The sequence below is a fragment of the Meleagris gallopavo genome, chromosome 2 (assembly GCF_905368555.1).
Source record: "Meleagris gallopavo chromosome 2, MGAL_WU_HG_1.1, whole genome shotgun sequence".
Classification (NCBI taxonomy): Eukaryota; Metazoa; Chordata; class Aves; order Galliformes; family Phasianidae; genus Meleagris; species Meleagris gallopavo.
Window position 1 is genome coordinate 90,033,126 of NC_139405.1, and position 18,321 is coordinate 90,051,446.

At 38.2% G+C, this 18,321-nt stretch overlaps 1 protein-coding gene and 1 long non-coding RNA gene across 9 annotated transcripts in view; one reads left to right on the plus strand and one right to left on the minus strand.

The window, feature by feature from the left end:
• LOC146545080 (uncharacterized) overlaps nucleotides 1–18,321 on the plus strand; it is a 35,567-nt gene that overhangs the window by 2,167 nt on the left and 15,079 nt on the right. The window contains exons 2-4 of one of the 2 annotated variants that reach the window (XR_014881570.1): nucleotides 14,013–14,176; nucleotides 15,348–15,430; nucleotides 17,443–17,578. This is a non-coding gene — a long non-coding RNA (uncharacterized LOC146545080). Of the gene's footprint in view, nucleotides 1–14,012; nucleotides 14,177–15,347; nucleotides 15,431–17,442; nucleotides 17,579–18,321 lie in introns of those variants that run through there. The other variant, XR_014881569.1, reaches the window with a different exon arrangement.
• Nucleotides 5,788–18,321, minus strand: part of ARHGEF10 (Rho guanine nucleotide exchange factor 10) — a 116,926-nt gene continuing 104,392 nt past the window's right edge. For all 7 annotated transcript variants that reach the window (XM_085217929.1, XM_085217931.1, XM_085217930.1 and 4 more), the window contains 2 exons: nucleotides 11,584–11,706; nucleotides 5,788–9,427 (listed from right to left, as the gene is read on the minus strand). In XM_085217929.1, the coding sequence (XP_085074055.1) occupies nucleotides 8,925–9,427; nucleotides 11,584–11,706 (626 nt within the window). In that variant the 3' untranslated portion in view covers nucleotides 5,788–8,924. The remainder of the gene's footprint in view (nucleotides 9,428–11,583; nucleotides 11,707–18,321) is intronic.

The following is an 18,321-nucleotide window of genomic DNA, read 5'->3' on the forward strand; positions in this document are numbered from 1 at the left end:
TGTCCCCAGGACGCTGCAGCTCCTGCCTGCGGTGCTGGATAAGTGTAACCTCTTGAAGCCATTGGCTCTACTCATCTTATGCGCATACTTAAGTGCAGCGCTTAACTTTAATGCTAGTTGTCAAGCTGAGGTCATGTCTCATCTCCGCTGAGAGACCATTGTGCTTTCTGGGGCCATGAGGTGAATAAGTACTGATAATACAGTGTTGTGGAGGTTTTAAAATAATTGGTGGCTACAACATAAGTCTTCAGCATAATAGTGAATTTCCTGCTCTTCTCTCATTTGGATCTGTTACTGTGCAAGGTTTCATTCCTGGCTCGTTGGAAGAAGTTTCCACGTGATACTAACAGATCCATTGCAGCTTGCCAGGAATGACTCTTCTGACATCAGGAACCAATCTTCCTGCTATTTGGTGTGACTTTACATGCTATATATTTCAAAATGACACCGAAACTGGACAACAAATAGAGGTCTGGGAAACAATTTTCAAAAGCCTCACTTCTGTTTTCATTAACAAGACTGTGCCAACAGCATCATACCTGGGATCATTTAAGATTGTTCTGGCTCTTGCTTTCTGAATATATGATGACTTTAAGCACTACAGAACTTGTGTAGCTCTTCATCAAGTTTAATGTCACATCACACTCCAGTCTGTGTTTGCACGGAGGTATTTGAGCTTGGGATGATGGAGAACGGTTTGTAGATAGCCAGTGGCTAGGAGGTAGGATATTTATGTGTGTTTAGGGGTCATCCTTGCCCTGCGGCCAGGGCCAGCAGAAGACCTGTGCAGTGAACTCTACAGAGCTTCCAGATTGAGAAGCCAGGTAGCACTTGGCTTTGCAGACTTTATTCTCTTCCCTCGCTGATCATTGTCAGAAGTAGATCAGGTAAAATAACTTCTGTCCTTTTATTTATTTATTTATTTATTTATTTATTTATTCTAGTTTTTGGCAGCCCAAACTTTCTGAACTCCAGCCTAAAGCCCATTCTTTAAGTTTCTTTCCAGTCCCCTGTGTACATTTGTCCTCAAACCTTTAAGTGTAAACAGATAAAACATATTAGCTCACATATGCTGACATATTAGCATATTTTTGCAATTACTGCTGCTCTCTGTTTCATAGGCTGGGAACGTCCCACAGAGAATAAGGCTGCTCATCAACAAGCTTTGCAGTTCTTAGTGGATCTGGAGATGGTGCTAAGATCTGTGGAAATCATCTTAGTTCTCATTCTGCAATTTCTCTGCAGCTTGAGTTCACTGAGGCTCCACTTATAATTAATGTACTGCAATAAACATGTCTGGAGGGCAATATTTCTCACCTAACTTAGACATTATATCTTAGGATGAGTTGAATCATCCTTTGGTATTGCCTGTTTCTCTCCATTAGCTGTTAAGTCATGCTGGCGTAGTAGTAAATGATTGATTTTAAACACTTGAATTGAGAAATGAATTGTCCCAGTCTAGAGTAGGCACAATATTGGAAATAGGAATATTGCACCTAAACTTGGAGGCAAAATAGGCACCCTTCTCACTTTTAAGTCCACATCAGGATAAACAAAAGATTCTCAATTTCTTCTTCTTTGAAGCCTTCAGACTGTGATGGCTCCAGTGGAGAAAGGGGCAGCAGAGCTAAATACCATTCTCATGACAGGGACACCCAGTAGCACCCAGATCCAGATGCATGTACAGGTGCCCAGATCTTATCAGAGCATAGCACAGCCATGCTGGCAAGGGCACAGAGCTGGGCACATGTCTGTGCTCCATCATTTACCCTGCTAATTGGATGTATTGTGCAGCCTGCTCTTGCTGAGTCTGTCATGTTGTGGGCACATGTCCAGCACACCAGGTAGGACTTGCATGCCTATACAAACTCGACTGTTTGTAGACTATTCTTCTGTGATTTAGATTGACTTGTGGATGTACTGGACAACTAAACATTGCAACACCAAAATTCTGGCAATGGCACAGGTAAAACCCAGTAGTATTTCACTGTGCACAATGAGGTAAGTATCAGGAACATAGCAGCAGTAGCTGATAACAGTGGTTCCTGCAGATCCAGAGATCTGGTTTACTGCCAGAAGCCAAAATGTAAGCAAAACAAAACAGGGGAAAAATACTGGCTTATTTTGCTCATCCTGTGTTTGACAGCTTACTACTTGTGTGTGAAATGCTTCTTTTTCTATAACATAACAGCCTCAAGGGTTGGTGTGATTGCTATTGCTGGCTCACAACAACAGCTCATTATATGTCTGCTGAGCAGCCCAAGAAGACTAAAATAAGTCCTGTATGTCTGGACTACAAAAAGCATACACGCTGTAGGCATGTTACATAGCATGCATTATAATCAGAGAACAGTATTTCTGAGGACTCGAGCTGATCTACCTTTGTGTATTATATCCTTTGCAATATGCACTCAAATATTAGAATTTGAAGATACTGTAAAAGTGATCAGCTTGTAGGAGTAGTAATAGCCATAAGGAAAAATAGATCATGAAAGTTTCTTCAGGGTTGGGTTGCATGCTTTTATGCAGCAGAGACAGATCAGTGTTACTTATAAGAGAAAAGAACAAGGAGCACAGAAGAGAGACTGGATTACCGAGAGCTTTATCACCCAAAACAGTGCTCTGAACAGGTAGAAAAGCTGTTTATTTGGTTAAAAGTATTTGGTCAGGTTAAGAGGTGGGGAACTTGCAGTGTTTACTTAGATGGACTATTGGGAAAACAAGCACATTTTCTCCTAAGTTACTAAAAAAAGATCATAAAAACCAAAGATTTGAAACAGAATTAAAACCTAACCCTGCTCTTTACAGTAATATGAGAAATTCTGTCAGTGTTCTTTCCCAGCCATAATCAGCTGTATACTTCTCACTGCCTGTCTCCTTAAAGTACATCCATGGTCAGCACTACAGCTTGGGAGCAAAATACCTTGTGATCAGTACGTTCCTTCCAAATACTGGCACACCAATGAAATGTCACCACACAGAGCTACAGGCTGCGGCCATCTCTGCTTGCTCAGGCAGTGAGGCTGGGGCAGGGATGGGGATGGCTGGAGGATCCCACCTGGCACAGTGGGTGCGTGAGCAGCATTTGCTGTGTGCAGCAGCACAGAAGCAGCTTAACTTTACTGACGGCATCTGTTGCTTCTGATCTGGATTAAGAGCGTCACAGGCTGCTTGTAGGAACGTTATAGAAAAGATGTTTCATTTACAAATCTTGGCTAACCTAAGAATAACCCATCTCATTAAAGGTCGTGGTCTGTGCCACCCAATTCTCCAGGAAATAAACCCTTTTTAAAAAAGCATATTAAAAAAACACTGAGCGCAGCCTCATAGGCATGTTCTGAAACTCCAGATGCTGGCAGAGGGAAGGAAACAGAGAAGTCTACAGTAGACAGCTTTTATGATTTGCTTTGGTAGGTGCGAGTTAGCACATTTCTTTGTGCCAGCATTCAATGTGACCCTGATGCTCAAGGTGAAACCCCATAGTGCTTCTCTCCAATTAGGACTAACAGAGAGCAAAAAGGAGAAGTCCATGCCTCTGCAGCCAAGATGTATCTGATCTCTTGAGTTTAAAACCTATCTTCTTGTTGGTATTCAGGAGTGCAAATACACAGATTTTAGTTGTAGTTTGGTACTTCTGTGCCTGCAAAAACTGCAAGTGGCCCACCTTAACTTTCTGATGTCAAAGTATCCCTTAAGTAGGGTTTTCAGTGAATGCTTACAACGATTTGATCTCCTCTAAGGCATGTTGTCTTCCTCCTAGGTGCTCTAGCTCAACTTCTGGGCTGAGACACACGTAAGTGATAACTGTGATTATCCCTGGAGTATAACAATACGCGCATCAGCAGAGCGTGCAGTTCTGCTGTCAAGGCGTGTTTTGCTGCAGGAAAAAAATCCCTTTGAACACCCTTGAAGGTCGTGCTGTGAATGACTAACTGCCTTTTATTGAGCAGTTAATGGAGCTTGGCCAAAGCACTTCAGGTGCTTTTGGTCATATGTCCACATTGTTGCATTTCAAATAGACTCACAGCAGATCTTCATTTGCCTGGGAAATTCTGAGATCCTTTCCGTGCTATTTCAGTGTTGCTATTTTCATGTTTTGTCCTAAAGGCAAAGAGAGTTCCTGGCAGTTTGGTAATGGCATGCCTTTAAGGACAGCATCGGGATCAAGTAAGCACAAGTACAAGGCAGCAGCAAACCAACTGATTCCGCAGATCTTGAGCCAGATTTCTCAAACCAGACGACAGGCGGATCCAGCAAAGCACATACAGCGTTTGTGAGAAAAGTAGAATGTAGATCCCACACACAGCTATAAAGGTGGCAAGTCTGAACAATGATGGAAGTAAAGTAGAATTCTGAGCTCTGACATAATGCAGGCAGCCTACTATCCACCACAGACTTGTGGTGCTCCTTGCAGCAGTCACTGGTATCTCCATGGTAGGGGTAAAGTCTGTGTTGGTGTCTCTGCTCTCATTATAATAGCACAAAATGTTTAAAAGCCAGCCTCTGTGAGCACTATTCCTATCGTCTCATGTAAGAGACTGCCCTGCTCCTGGCCGGTATGCAGAGTGGGCAGTGCTTAGCCAGACACATGGAATGCCTGCAAAGAGGAGCATGGCTTAAAAGGCTCATCATGGGCTTAGCAAGCTGTAATGTCTTTAATCTATTTTCTTTTACAAACTCATCATGTGGCTTCAAGTCACTTTACAACTCAGTTTCTTCTGAGCTACGGATAATATTAATCTGCCTTCTTAATACTTCCTGCACTAATAGTCCTGTTATTACTACGAAGATATAATGAAGCAATCAAAAATACTGAATTAACCCCATGGTATCGCTCATTGAAATACAGATAAACTCTTATGGAGTCTCCATTAATCGCATCTTTCAAACTGCAAGTTTTTCCCACCCCTATTTATGCACTTTAAGAATCAAATTGGTCTTAGAGAGAGGTACCATGAAGTTTAAGCACTAAAACACAACTCAGGATCTTTCCCAGTGTTCTGTCACATCTCAAAGGGGCAGTGCACGACCTGTAACACTCAGCATCCCACCCATACAGCAGTTGCAAATTTCCTCTGGGACTGAACCTATCTTGAGGTGCGTGAGTTCACAACATCCTGCAATCATGGAATTTGATTTTGTTTTGTGTCTGCTATTTCAGCAATAAGAATGGCAGGGAAATGAAATATCAGTGCACTTTGGGAGAGGGAATGAAGCGTCAGTGTTTGCCAGAGCAATACATAAAACAGAGTTGGTGTTAAAAACAAGAACAAAGGGCAGGCTTTAATAGTTGTTCATTTTACCTCTTTTCAGTAGCTCTTTATTTGTAATAGTGCAGGTACACACGAAAGGCCATTCCTGAGCCTGATGAATACAAGTCTCAGAATTTAAGCACAATCATGGGATTCTTTATACATCCTTTAGGGCACATTAATTAGCATGAATTGCCAGTTACCAAATGAAAATTAATTTCCTCTGTTAATGCTGTGTTCTGCAACACTCAGTTGGAACACTGCATCTCATTTTTATGTAACACGTGCTACTCAAATGATGTGTATTCCCTGCAGACATCATAGTGAAAATGTTCAATTTATGTCCGTTGATACATAGGTCAAACTTACTGTGAGTCTGCATCATTTGTAGAAATTGCAAATGCAATTAAATCCTAGAAAGTGTAAAACTTTTGTTGTCCTAATTACATATTATTTTATTATTCAGTAATGCAAGCCCCAAATTCTAGCTCTCTTGTTAATATAGCAACCCAATAAATGCACTTCTGAAACTAAGTTGTAGCTCATTTTTTATTAAACATTTTCTCAGTTTATACTTTGAACATAAATATGTACTTTTATGGCTCATGTTACAAAAGACTCTATTATGTGTTAGAAAACATATACAGAATATATCGTAGTGGTTATACTTTCTCCCCCTTTTCCCTAAAGTCTTCCATAAATTCTACAGATCTAGCAAAGCAGTACCAGAAAGCAAAATCCAATCTACCCAGCAGCAGTCAGAAACAGCTATAAAGTTTACTTGCTTGCTGTAAGAGAAACTTTGGTTCCTGTCTGCTTTCATTGCAAGGCAATACCTTATTATGTAAGCTATAGATCAGAAAACAAGCATTGCACGTCATGCTCCATCACTGAAGGTCTACTTCAGTTCATATTTCCAAAGGTGTACAGCTTATCTTTGTCTTTTCCACTTGCTAAAACAAATACATGTATTTACTTTCAAAGCAGTATAGTGTAAATAAGGGATCTATTTCTGTTCTTACTGAAGTCAGTGGCAAAACTTCAATGGACTTTCTGAAGAGCAGATTTCTATTTTGTTTCTCGTATTTTCTTGACTAAATTGAAGAAAGCTACATTTGAGCTGGAAGGTAGGATGGATATCACTTAGAATTTTAAAACTCTTATGCCTCTTTGCTAGCACCTCCTGTAATAACTCCACGCATGGGTTTCCAGCTTAATACATGGGGTCTTGGCTTACCATTCTTAATAATAAAGACCCATGAAAAAGTGAGCATAATCTTCCAGTCCCAAAAATATGGACATGGAAGCCCACACCTGAGGAGCGTGCAGAATCACACCTGTGGTCTTTCTGCTCTAGTGTAGCAAAGAGACATCAGGTTATATAGGTTTTATACGCAGGAGGATCTTATAATGTGTTTTTCAGTGTGCACACCTCACATTGTACAATTTAGTATTTCCACACAGTGGGCAAAGAGAAACTCCCAGGACCTATGGAAGAATGTAGAAAACGCAGCTGGCCTTGAACCCTCAGGCAAGGTAGACCACAAGGACAAGAAGAGGAAAACTTTGGGGAAATGTTGCTGGCAGCCTGCCTTAGAGACACTCTGCTTTTTATTTCACAGGGACTGATGGTGACACTAAGCCCATATCAGTGCCGGGAGCACCCAGCTGACATGGTAGGAATCGTGGTGAAAGATGCAGAATAGAACAACAAAGCAGTAAGGAAAACTCGAGACCTACAATCCAATCTCTAACAAAAGTTCTTTGTGACTTACTGAAGTTTGTGCTATTATGGCTCAAGCTACCTTTTCTGATCAGGATGTAGGATGTGAGCTGAGCCCCTGGAAAGAAATTTAGGTGTGTATCTGATTGTTGAATTGTCTGTTTTGGTGGCAGCAGGAGAAGGTTTGCTGCAGTAGCATTCCCCCTGTCCTGGGTTGTGTGCCATGTGGCAGGCAAGGCAAGACACCACCTTACTGCAGCGCTTCATCAAACTCAGTGAGTCAGCCCATCCACTGACTTTGGTGTTGGCTTGATACAGATTTGCTTTTCAGAGCAGACTGAAAATTTAGAGTACATTTATAATTTACTGGGACAAGACAAACGCCAAAACAGCCAAAACTTGCACTTGATTTTAGTCAATGCAAACATCTGATAGACTTTTGCTGTGGATATATTTAGTTTATATTTTACTGGATTGATGGTCAGTATTAGAGTTTTTAACACACCCAAATTAAACCTAAGAGTCTTAATCTCTCTGCATCTTTCAGTTTATTGACAAGGGAAGAAGATAGAAGCCTTCATTTCACACATACTAAGTCCGTTGTGACTGAACAAGGTGTCTCATAACCATTTTTTTGCAGTATCTTTCTGAGCTGAAGGTCTTGCCTTGTATTTCACATGCAGAGACGATAGTGCAAAAAACAATGTCGATAGTATCCCCAGGTTCAAATTCCTTTTGGAAATATATCCATTCATTAAGAATGAAAAAAAAAAAAGATTAACTAGGTCCCTGTTTAAAATTCAGCCCTCTCAATCAGTACCAAAGCAACACCTCGTCCCACTCAGTGAATAAATGCAAAGAAATTGTGCACCTTAGTTTTACAATATCTAGTTATCAGACCACGCTTGGCTGAATCTCTGGGTGAGCAGATTGGACCACAACCCTGCTGTCTGCACTTGTGGACTGACATTATCTGATGGGTATTTGCCTGAGGACATAGCACAGATCTACTGATGTAGGACAAATATCCACAACGATTACTTGCGTTTCCCACAGATTATTTCAGTATATTTCTGAGCTCATTATTTACATATGGGATATGCATACCTCGTTAATAATGGCACAGTCCATATCTACCTTTGACACAAAATTGCCAATAGGGGAATGCATTACCAGCACTACAATGCACAGCTGTTCTTTATGTGTACTTTCTACTATGTGTGCCACAATATCCTTAAAACTTTCTCTGTATGACATAAATGAATAACAGACACATTATACCTACCAAGAAAATTAATGGACTTCTTATACTGCAACTTTTTTCATAATACTGAGCATTAAAAATACAAAGAAAAAATCTATTTTCTATGTTGAAAAAAAAAAGTTTCTATTAATATAACTGTGTTTGTTCAGACCAAACTCTGGCTTATGGAATGATGTTACTAACTGTTACAGTAATTACTAATATTAGCTTTCACATTAGGATTTTTATTGTTTAAAAATTGTTTGTGCTAATTTGTTAAAATCTACAGCCCATGCAATATGTCGGTTTGGAAAAGGAAACAACAGCTGATTTACATAAGCAAAAACCAGCATGTGACATAGCACATGTTCCTTGCTTTCCCTAAGTGCTATAGAACATAATGACGATATTTATAAATGTGAATATAAATAAGACAAAACTCCTAAAATCTTTTAAAATGTCTGACAAATCCTTTCTGTTCTAAGTATCAAAGATAGCATCAACAGCTAGACGTTTTCCAATACCCTGACACCACAGAATGTTCTACGTATGTGAAGACTCTGTTTTGTATCCCTTAATTCTGTGATTGAATCCTACTGAAATTCTCCCACGTCTTAAAGTCTTTTGGTTTGGGTCCTAAGCTGGCATTTGCTGTATAAAGATATCAGACTTTTTAATAGCAGAAAGTATCTTGAATTTAGTTCACTCATATATTTAATAGCGGGATTTGCCAGACCATCACTGAAGACACTAATTCATCTTGTCGTTGCTGCTTGGTCTTCTTGTTCACTCTTCTGTGTCCTTGGCCACCAGAAATGACTAATACTGAACTTGCTTTCATTTTCTTGGATCTCTGTCTTTTATTTTTAAAGGAGATATTTTGATCCTTCAAAAGCTCATAAATGTTACTGTCCTCTGGCCTATGCTCTAGGGAACTTGATGTAAGGGATCCAGAAGATGAAGACAAGTCACTTTTTTGTGCAATGGATCCTGCTGAACCTCCCAGCCAAACTGAAGTATCAGGATTGCTGCTATTGGAAGAGCCTGGTCTGTCACTGTGCAGAACATTCCTCTGGTCTTTGTCTTTAGATTCTGAGCCACGAGGCAGGCTGTTCCTTAGCTTGTTTTTGTTTTTCTTGTTTATAGATGTAGCCATTACAAGAAACTTGACTGGCCCATTGTGTGCATGATACGACACCATTCCTCTTCCTGCAGCCAAAAAAAAAAAAAAAAAGATGACAATATTTTAACTATAGCACTCCACAATAATTACTTCATGAAATTTGCTTAGGAATGCATAACTCTTAAAATCCTGTTATATGCATTCAGTCCATCTACAGATTGTCTATTTCCTTGTACATAAACAATTTAAAGAAAAGTGTAGGAAAAAAAAAAATCTATCATGCCATAAGGATGTTTTAGGACTGTGTTAATAAACCACTTGGAACACAACAGAATGAATTCAAGTTGACTTGTGCTGTGTTACGGCAGCATGAATACAGACATTTTCTGCTAACTTTTTTTTGGCATTGACACAAAAATAACATTCTGAGTTTTCTGCAGTATCCACAAAGAAAATATGTGGTTTTCAGTTAATCCTACTGTACCCCTGTACCATTCTAGAAAAGCATATGAACATCTCTTTCACTGCAATACCTGCTAGTAGTACAAGGAAAAATTACTCATGAAAATTGTAAGAATATATGAAAAACAAATTGCATAATGCCAAATTCAGAAGCTCTAACAACATCAGTGTATGGGGCTCTTACAGCAAGAAAAGAAAGCATAGCATTATACAAAATCACCTATAAGATGAAAAGAAGTTAGGCTATCAAAGAAAAGAAACCACTACTCTACAAGGCATCCCATCCATCCCTAACTCCCTAATACATTCCAGGTTATTATTAAAAAAAAAAAAATCTGCTTTTGCAGAAAGTGCAGTGATATAAAGATGAATTATCAGGACTGAAAGCACAAGTGGGAAAAGTGCAATTTTTTTTGGTTGTTGTTCGAATTCTAAATACTGTATCTGAAGACTATAAAACTTGATGCAATGCTGCCAAACCTGAGAAGATCTAACCCTAAAAAAAATGCAATATACAGATGATGTAAATCACAACAATCAAAACAGAAAGTGGAAGAACAAAATGAGACTATTTCATTCTGCAACAATGCATTTTCTTGTATTGCATTTATTTTTACCTAATATTGCTTCCATAACTTCTAAGAAATATTTGTCATGTTTCAGTAAAGAGGCCTATAGGGAAGCTGGGGAGGGACTTCTTATAAGGGCAGGTAGCGACAGGATGAGAGCAAATGGCTTTAAACTGGAAGAGGGTAGATTTAGACTAGATATTAGGAAGAAATTCTTTACTGTGAAGGTGGAGAGACTCTGGAACAGGTTGCCCAGTGAGGTTGTGGATGCCCTCTCCCTGGAGACATTCAAGGCCAGGCTGGATGGGGCTTTGAGCAACATGGTCTAGAGGGAGGTGTCCCTGCCTGTAGCAGGGGGTTGGAACTAGATGATCTTAAAGGTCCCTTCCAACTCAAACCATTCAGTGATTCCCTGATTATTGCTGCATATTTTGCTGAACACAGTTCAATTTCATTCTGAAAAGTTACATATACTTCCTTTATCCCTGAAGGAGGTTACAAATAACTTGCCTCATACAATATGACAGCTTTCCTCCACAGATCAGAAGTTATAGTAAAATTGTGAAACTGAACTGTAGCATGGCAAAGAAGTACTTAATTGGAATTACACATACTTTCAAAAAAAAAAAAAATCTCACTTCTGCTAGCAGCTTAAACATTTACAAAATGATTCAGCAGCGTTCCTACGTTTCAAACAAGGCAAACTAACTTACCAATCCACCAAAACGCAAAAATACTGGCTGTTGTTAAAAAAAATGAAATATATGTTCTCATATGTTCCAAGTCTCTAGTTTTGGTAAGAAAGGTCACGAAAACAGTGTGCCAAATAACCAGTCAGAGAATGTACTGCATTGTCAGTACCATGTCTCTGAACCTAATGCATCTACCTTCTCCAAGTATGGAAGAAAGATTCTTTGCAATGGCCTCTCATTCTTGTATTTTTTACTGTACTCTGATAGGATTAATGCCTATCATGTTCTTGTTCCATAAAGAAAAACTGCTGTCCTGTCTCAAACAACTGAGACAAATCCAGACAGGCATGTGAAAATACTTTAATGATAAGGAAGAAGAATAGATAGAATTTTATCACAAAGCTCTGATGAGTACTTCCACAACACACATAGTTTGGCAGAGTCATTTGAACTACTGACAGGAAAAAAATCTTCAGCATAACAACATCCAACCAAATCCATTTGAGAAATGTCACTCACCAGTTACTTTGGGAATTCCCTGCAAGCGTGGCACTGGCAATGCTACTATTATCCCCAGATTCGTTCCAACCAGTAATAAGCCATGGCACACCAGCAGACTGGTCACAGAAACACGCTGCTGCCCTGTGAAGTGCAGGAAGTGCTGTATTATTTATGTAACGATCTTTGCCAAGGTCAAAGTAACCTCAAACATACAATCAGCTGTACAGTTGCATTCAGCAAAGCACTCATCAGAAAGGCAAATGCATTGCAGGACTGTATTAAACTTTACATACGTCATAATTTAAATACAGCTGAACTTGCATTATCTGCCCTACATCTCTAAACCACAGTACCTAAAAATAGACACACATTACCTTTACAAATATGCTTTTGCAAATTTGACTGTGTATGCTCTTAATAATAAAACTGAAAGGCATTCCACTTCCCAGTGCTCAATAATGTATTATGATAACAGACTATACTTGAGACTCAAACTTGTTCATTATTAATTTTTTCTCATGGTTTTATTTTTGTGAAATAGTATCAGAAGTCCACATTGTCCATAGTATCACATCCACACTGGGGTTCCTCTCTACAACAATGACATTGGCATACTGGGATAAATCCCAGTGAAAGCTTATTAATATGAACAAGACACTGGGGTAAATAATGTACAAAGAGAGACTGAAAAATACAAGCACTTAATGGGAGCATACACAGAAGAGACTTTACTCAGATGTGCTCAGTGACAGGATAATATACATCACGGGTCAAATTTGGAACATGACAAATTTGCTTTAAATGTAGAAAAAAGTTTCTTCTCCATGAAGACAGCCAACCACTGGTTGCTCAGAGAGGTAGCGGAGTATCTCTGTAACTGAACATACTCAAATTTGGCTGGACCAGTACTTAAGCAACCAGATGTAATTTGGTTTGTTTCAAGAAGACAGAGAAAATGAACTCAGAAGTCTATTCTCTGACCTCATACAAATCTCTTCTATTGATGAGGTTTTTGTTTTTCTTATGAGAATAGACATTTCTGCTTACAGCGCTTATTTATATTTAATTCTGAGTAGTTGAACTTACTTTCAAAATGCCCTTGACAGGTTGCAGAAATGGAAAATAACAAAAATAATTCCTGCCCAAACTTCTGCCATGACTCACGTTTACACAGAGAAGCATTTAAACTGTGGTGTAGTCACCCAGGTTCACGGCTTACATGTTCTTGGATTTACAATTAACTTTACATGATAAGAGAGCAGTCATTCCCATCTTTATCATAGCTCTCAAGTTGTTAATCACTTCACCAGTAAGTAGGGAATGCGGATTCCACTTCTGATATAACTTAGATAAACCTACATGTTCCACGCCTTGGAAAAATACCTTAATTACAGTACATCACAAGTGAATGAATTTTCCATCTCTTCCTTTGAAGCTGGGCCAATTTACAACTAAGAATGCATGAATCACAGACCCAGTTGGAAAGCAGGCAAGAAGCAGTTTGACTGAAGCCTGAAGGTTAAAGCACTCAACTGGAAATCAGCAGGTGGACTGCAGTCCAAGTCTTTCCTGACAGAAGTCTACAAAACCAAAACATTTATCCAGTAATGGTGTATTGTAAAAGGCAAATATCACCTGCAAGGCCAGATCTGGAATCTCAGCTTTGACTACCCTAGAACACATTCTAAATGCCTTAAAGGCAATGAAGTCACTCTCAATAGTTGTAATTAGCATGAAAAAGTTGAAGAGGCTCCATCTACTCATGGAGGCATTCAGTGAGTGTGATGGTTTCACACTAGCAGTAGCTAAGCTCTACCATACCACTCCAACTCCTCGAAAGAACAGAGAGAAAATATGATGAAAAATGCATGCGGGCTGAGGTAAGGACTGGGAGATCAGTCACCAATTACTATCATGGCCACATAAGGAATAATCAGCATAAGGAAATTAATTTAATTTTTGCCTACTGATAACAGACTAAAAGAGAGACACCTACGGTTTTTCCGTGAACCGTATTATTTCTGTTGGTATGATGGCATTATCCCTCTTCCGGTAGATAAGCATACATGGTTTATGTTCTTAGACAAATTAGAAGCCTTTTGAAGGCTTTATTTATTTATTTGATAAAATGAATTTAGTTTCCAAAGCAAAGAACACAAAAACACTCCTTCAACACTGGTTAGTTAGATGGACAGTCCTCTGGGGAGGCACAGATTTTTACTTCAGGAGTGAGAGGGTGGAGAGCAGTCAGGCGACCACACGCTGTCCAAAAACACATCAAAACCTACAACGATGACATGTGGCAGCCTTGAGAGTGAAAGAAAAACAGTAATGCACAATAAAAGTCTGCTTGTGCTGTTTCCAAAGCCATACATACAACATGTGATAACAATTTGTCTATCCTCAATCATTTGCTAATACAGATTTTACATTTACCTTTATAACAGGTCAAAACAAGTTCAAATGTGGATGTTCGACAACTTCTGCATATTGGAGCTGTCAAAAATCAAGATTTGAACTTTATGATTTAGAGTTCAGATTTGCTCAGGCTACGCAGGATATTTAAGATCTCCCACAACCTGTGCCACAGCAAAGACAAGATGAACTGCAGGTTGGCCTAATCTCACTCCATTTCACTTAAAGTAGTTTTACAAAGTACAAACAGAAATATTAAAGTGCAATTTTCACGTTTTTTATAACTGTGAAAAACATCAGTTTTATTTCTGCCTGTCAAAGCCTTTGAAGAAGATGCTCACATTTCTAACAACAGATCTTTAATACCTTTTGAACTGTTTAAAATGTAAAAATAATATGCATGATTCTATACACCAACCCTGAAACTATGTACAACTACTAATTGTTACCAGTGAAAACCAGTAATGCTCCTCACTGTTTCTGTAGGCGAAAACAGCAAATTACCAGCTAGCAACTTTGAATCTTAAACACGGAACACAGCCTTAAGCATGAAACATCTACAGTGAGGTCAAAAGGAACGAGGTTTGCTTTGAAATCTTTGAAAAGCAGGAAACATCTGCATCTGAAAAAATACTTTGAAATAGCATATAATAACAAAAAAAAAAAAAAAAAAGGAATTTTAAATACTTATTTCTCTGCTACCCAAGGTTTGAACTCCTGCTTTTCTTTGTTATTCAGTGACTTTGTATCTGTACAGATTTCAAATCAAAAAAAAAGTAAAACCAGTTCTCTACAACTTGTTGAGCAGTAAGCACAGAAATCAACGAGCTAAAAGGGTAAGCCAGAAAAACAGATGTCAAAAACCAACAAAAATTACTTTAAATAGGAAAACTGCTAGATCACACTGTTCCAAGTGCAATGATGGAATTGCTAAAGTCATGAAATAATCTTACCAAGATCTTGAGTCTACCAAGAACTGAAGCCACCAATTAGGCTTACACAAGGACAAATAGTTTTAATATACTTCTGCTTTGTGTTCAGCCTTCTCAGGTCTCATCTTCTGATTCAGACTCAACCATGTGCTCCCTAGGTACGTGCAAGGACATATTGGTGCATATCCTCTTACATGACCTTGCTCTTCCTGCTATATAAAAAACTGTCTAAAAAAGCAAATCAAATGGGCTGACCTCAGATTTTCATGCATCTTTTAATCATTTCTCAGCAGTAAAATCATAAAACAACTACATTTTATGCTGTGGCATCTGGTGAGGTGGGAACAAAAGGAAGCTCCAAGTCTCAATGTATAGTTTATTTTCTGCAGAAAGGAAATGATACCATTTTTCTTTGCCTTTCCTATCTGTGTCCAGGAAACATGCACGTGCCATTAGAGGATACACGGATACAATCAGAGTACAGCAACATCAACAGAAATTGCCTCTCTGATCTGCAGGTAACCTTTCATCATTCATATGAGCAAAGAACATGTCTGAGGAACATTTGTACAATGAAGTTATTCAAAAGTGTCAAATGAAATTCAAATGAAATTGAAAACAAGATTATTAATAAAACCAAGAACTGTGTACTCATTCTGTAAGATTTTAATTTATTTTCACTAACCAGGCTGTGTGAAATGTGACAAAGATGGGTGAAAAGTTACCTTTTAATCACTGAGATTCAATCACTGGTTATAAGTACTAAGCTAATAGGTGAAGCACATTAGTGAGTTGTTTACATTTGTCTTCAAATATTAATATTTTTCTCCTGCTCAGTATGTCAGTTAGCAGACAGCTGAGCTTAGGCCACTTAAAATCAGTCCTGTACAGTTGTATGGTCTGTAGTGATGATGATGCTCTTCAACTCAATCTTCTTTTTTCATACTGTCTTTGTGCTTTTTGGAGATATTTATTTAGTTATTTCTAAAGAAAACCTAACTCTATTGTACAATATTAGGAAGTATTTTATGGCTTGTGGTTTTGATGATACATCACGCAATGCTTCTGTAGAGTACCCTGTACTACACAGAAATCCCATGGAAAGTAAGCTCAGGTTTACTTTTCAGATGTCCCTACGTACAAACTTCCCACAACTCCAGAAAATCATCAGCTTGAGCACGGAACAGAGTCACTAAGAGTATTAGTTACATCCCTTGTATGTGGACTACCTAGTGACTGAGCACAACTGAATGACAGCTTGCAGGGATACAGTTGATAGAGGGTGTTTTGGGATACAGTAGTTGTTCAGAACCCACTCAGATGTCTCAGCAGATTCATCGGTCTTTTTATGCCATTTAGCTGCATACTAGACATGAAAATAACCAAAATCTGACCTTTATCTAGGTGGCACTTTTCCAGTCAAGCTCTTTCCTTAGCCAGACCTCTGTGAACACAGTATATAAAACATTTCCACAAATCAATCATGATTTTAAAAAATATATATATACTTTTGGCTTGTGGTCTGTGTTCTGTCTCCTTTTTTACATTATTAAATTCCACTGAATCATAATGACAGTAATTTCCTGTGCCACTTCCTTTATATTTCATTATTCTTTGATTCTCTCTTACTCGGTGGGCTGCTGAGTTACCTTTCTCAAAATAAAGGAGGCACATCCTTTAGAACAAAGAAAGTAGGCAGTGACATTAAAAGCTGTCATCTCCCCGAAATGGAAAAAATCTAACATCATGAGAACTGATTACCAAGGGTATGAAAATTTCCTCTCTGTCTTAATCGATTACTACAAGTACCCTCTAAATATAGCTTTGTAATTCAAGTAGCCTTTCTGACACAGTAACAGTAAATTTGTCTTTGATTTCTACTGAATACCTAGAAAATAATGATAATTTCATTATGTAAATAACTTATGTCCATTGCTTTAAGTGAAGATGACCTCTCCATGCAGCCTATTAGGCCAATATCACACATCGCTGCTCCTACTAAGAACTTGGCAAAAGGAGTCCAGCTTCAGGAAGTTATATAATGATAATCATGCACTCTTCCTTTTAATCTCTTCTCCTAAGATCCTTAGCAATATTTTTACATCAATTTCTTCTGACTCATTTCAATACAAGCTGAATTTTTACTTATGTGCTCTTTTTGCATATTAAAGAATTCCCACTGGATTTCAGAAAGCTAAGAGTTGTTTCTTTTAAAAAGTAAAAGATGTCCTGTTGCACATCACACTTCTAAGCAGTAATCAATTCATTAAAATCCACAGAAAATGTAAAAAACATTTTGTATCTATGAAGCCACTTCATTCTTCCTCCTGTGTCAGATTTTTGCTCCTTTTTAATCTGAGTGTATACAACACAGTTTTATTTATTCTTTGTTCCAAAAGCTCTTAGTGCTGCTTATTATGTAAACCTCCTACTACTCTCTCTTTTAGCCTTTGCTGGTTTAGCATTATTGGGATAACATAAGCATGCCCAAGAGCTGCTGCTAAATAATTGAAATTCATTTCATTTTTAGAATGGATTCCTCCCTTGGAACATTTGCTGTAATAAAAAGTGCTGTTCTACTTCTAAAATAAATTTCCATTTCCACTCACTGAAGTGCATTTTGGGAAGAGACAGAGGAAAAAAAAAGAAAGACTAAAATGGGTAAGAATGACACCAAGGAGATATAATTAGCTAAAACTGTTCTACAGAAAAAAAATTCATGTGTTACATCATCAGTTTTATTATCATGGCTATGAATACCAAAGCTAAATTTGTTTGAAATTTAGCTTAAAATGTGTGTAAGGGAGGCACTACTTCCTCCCCCTTCCCCCACAGACAGACGAACATCTTGAAAGTTAATCTTTTTAAAAACTGGTCTTGATTTCTTTTCATAATCACAATTAATTAAATCATACAATCTATTTAAAGACAGGACATTTACTGCTGGTTTGTAACAGTGCTACAATCAAACAACGTGTTAAAAACATCCTGCCTAGAACACTATATATAGTGTTTTTTATATATATATATAAAGCTAACATGGTCACTCTCATTTCTCCTACCTGATGCGCATGGGCTCATTACAGCATAGAGGAAAGACATCCCCAAACCTGTGTCCATTAATACTACATAGGTCTAAGAATCACATTAGCCTACATCAGTCTGTAATAACATCTGTGCATGGCATTTGAAAAAAAGTGCCAGAAATAAGTTTATCTCAATGAGGTACGTGTCTAACTACCAAAGAGTCACTCACTTGCAAATCTGATACAGACCAGAACAGCTGTCTGTGACACTGATGTTTTAGAATGGCTGAACAGTTTCTGTCTTAAAACACTTACAGATTTGTTAAACATCACCGTAACAACCAGAGGTTCTATCTTTGCTTATAATGCAAATGTTTTTAATT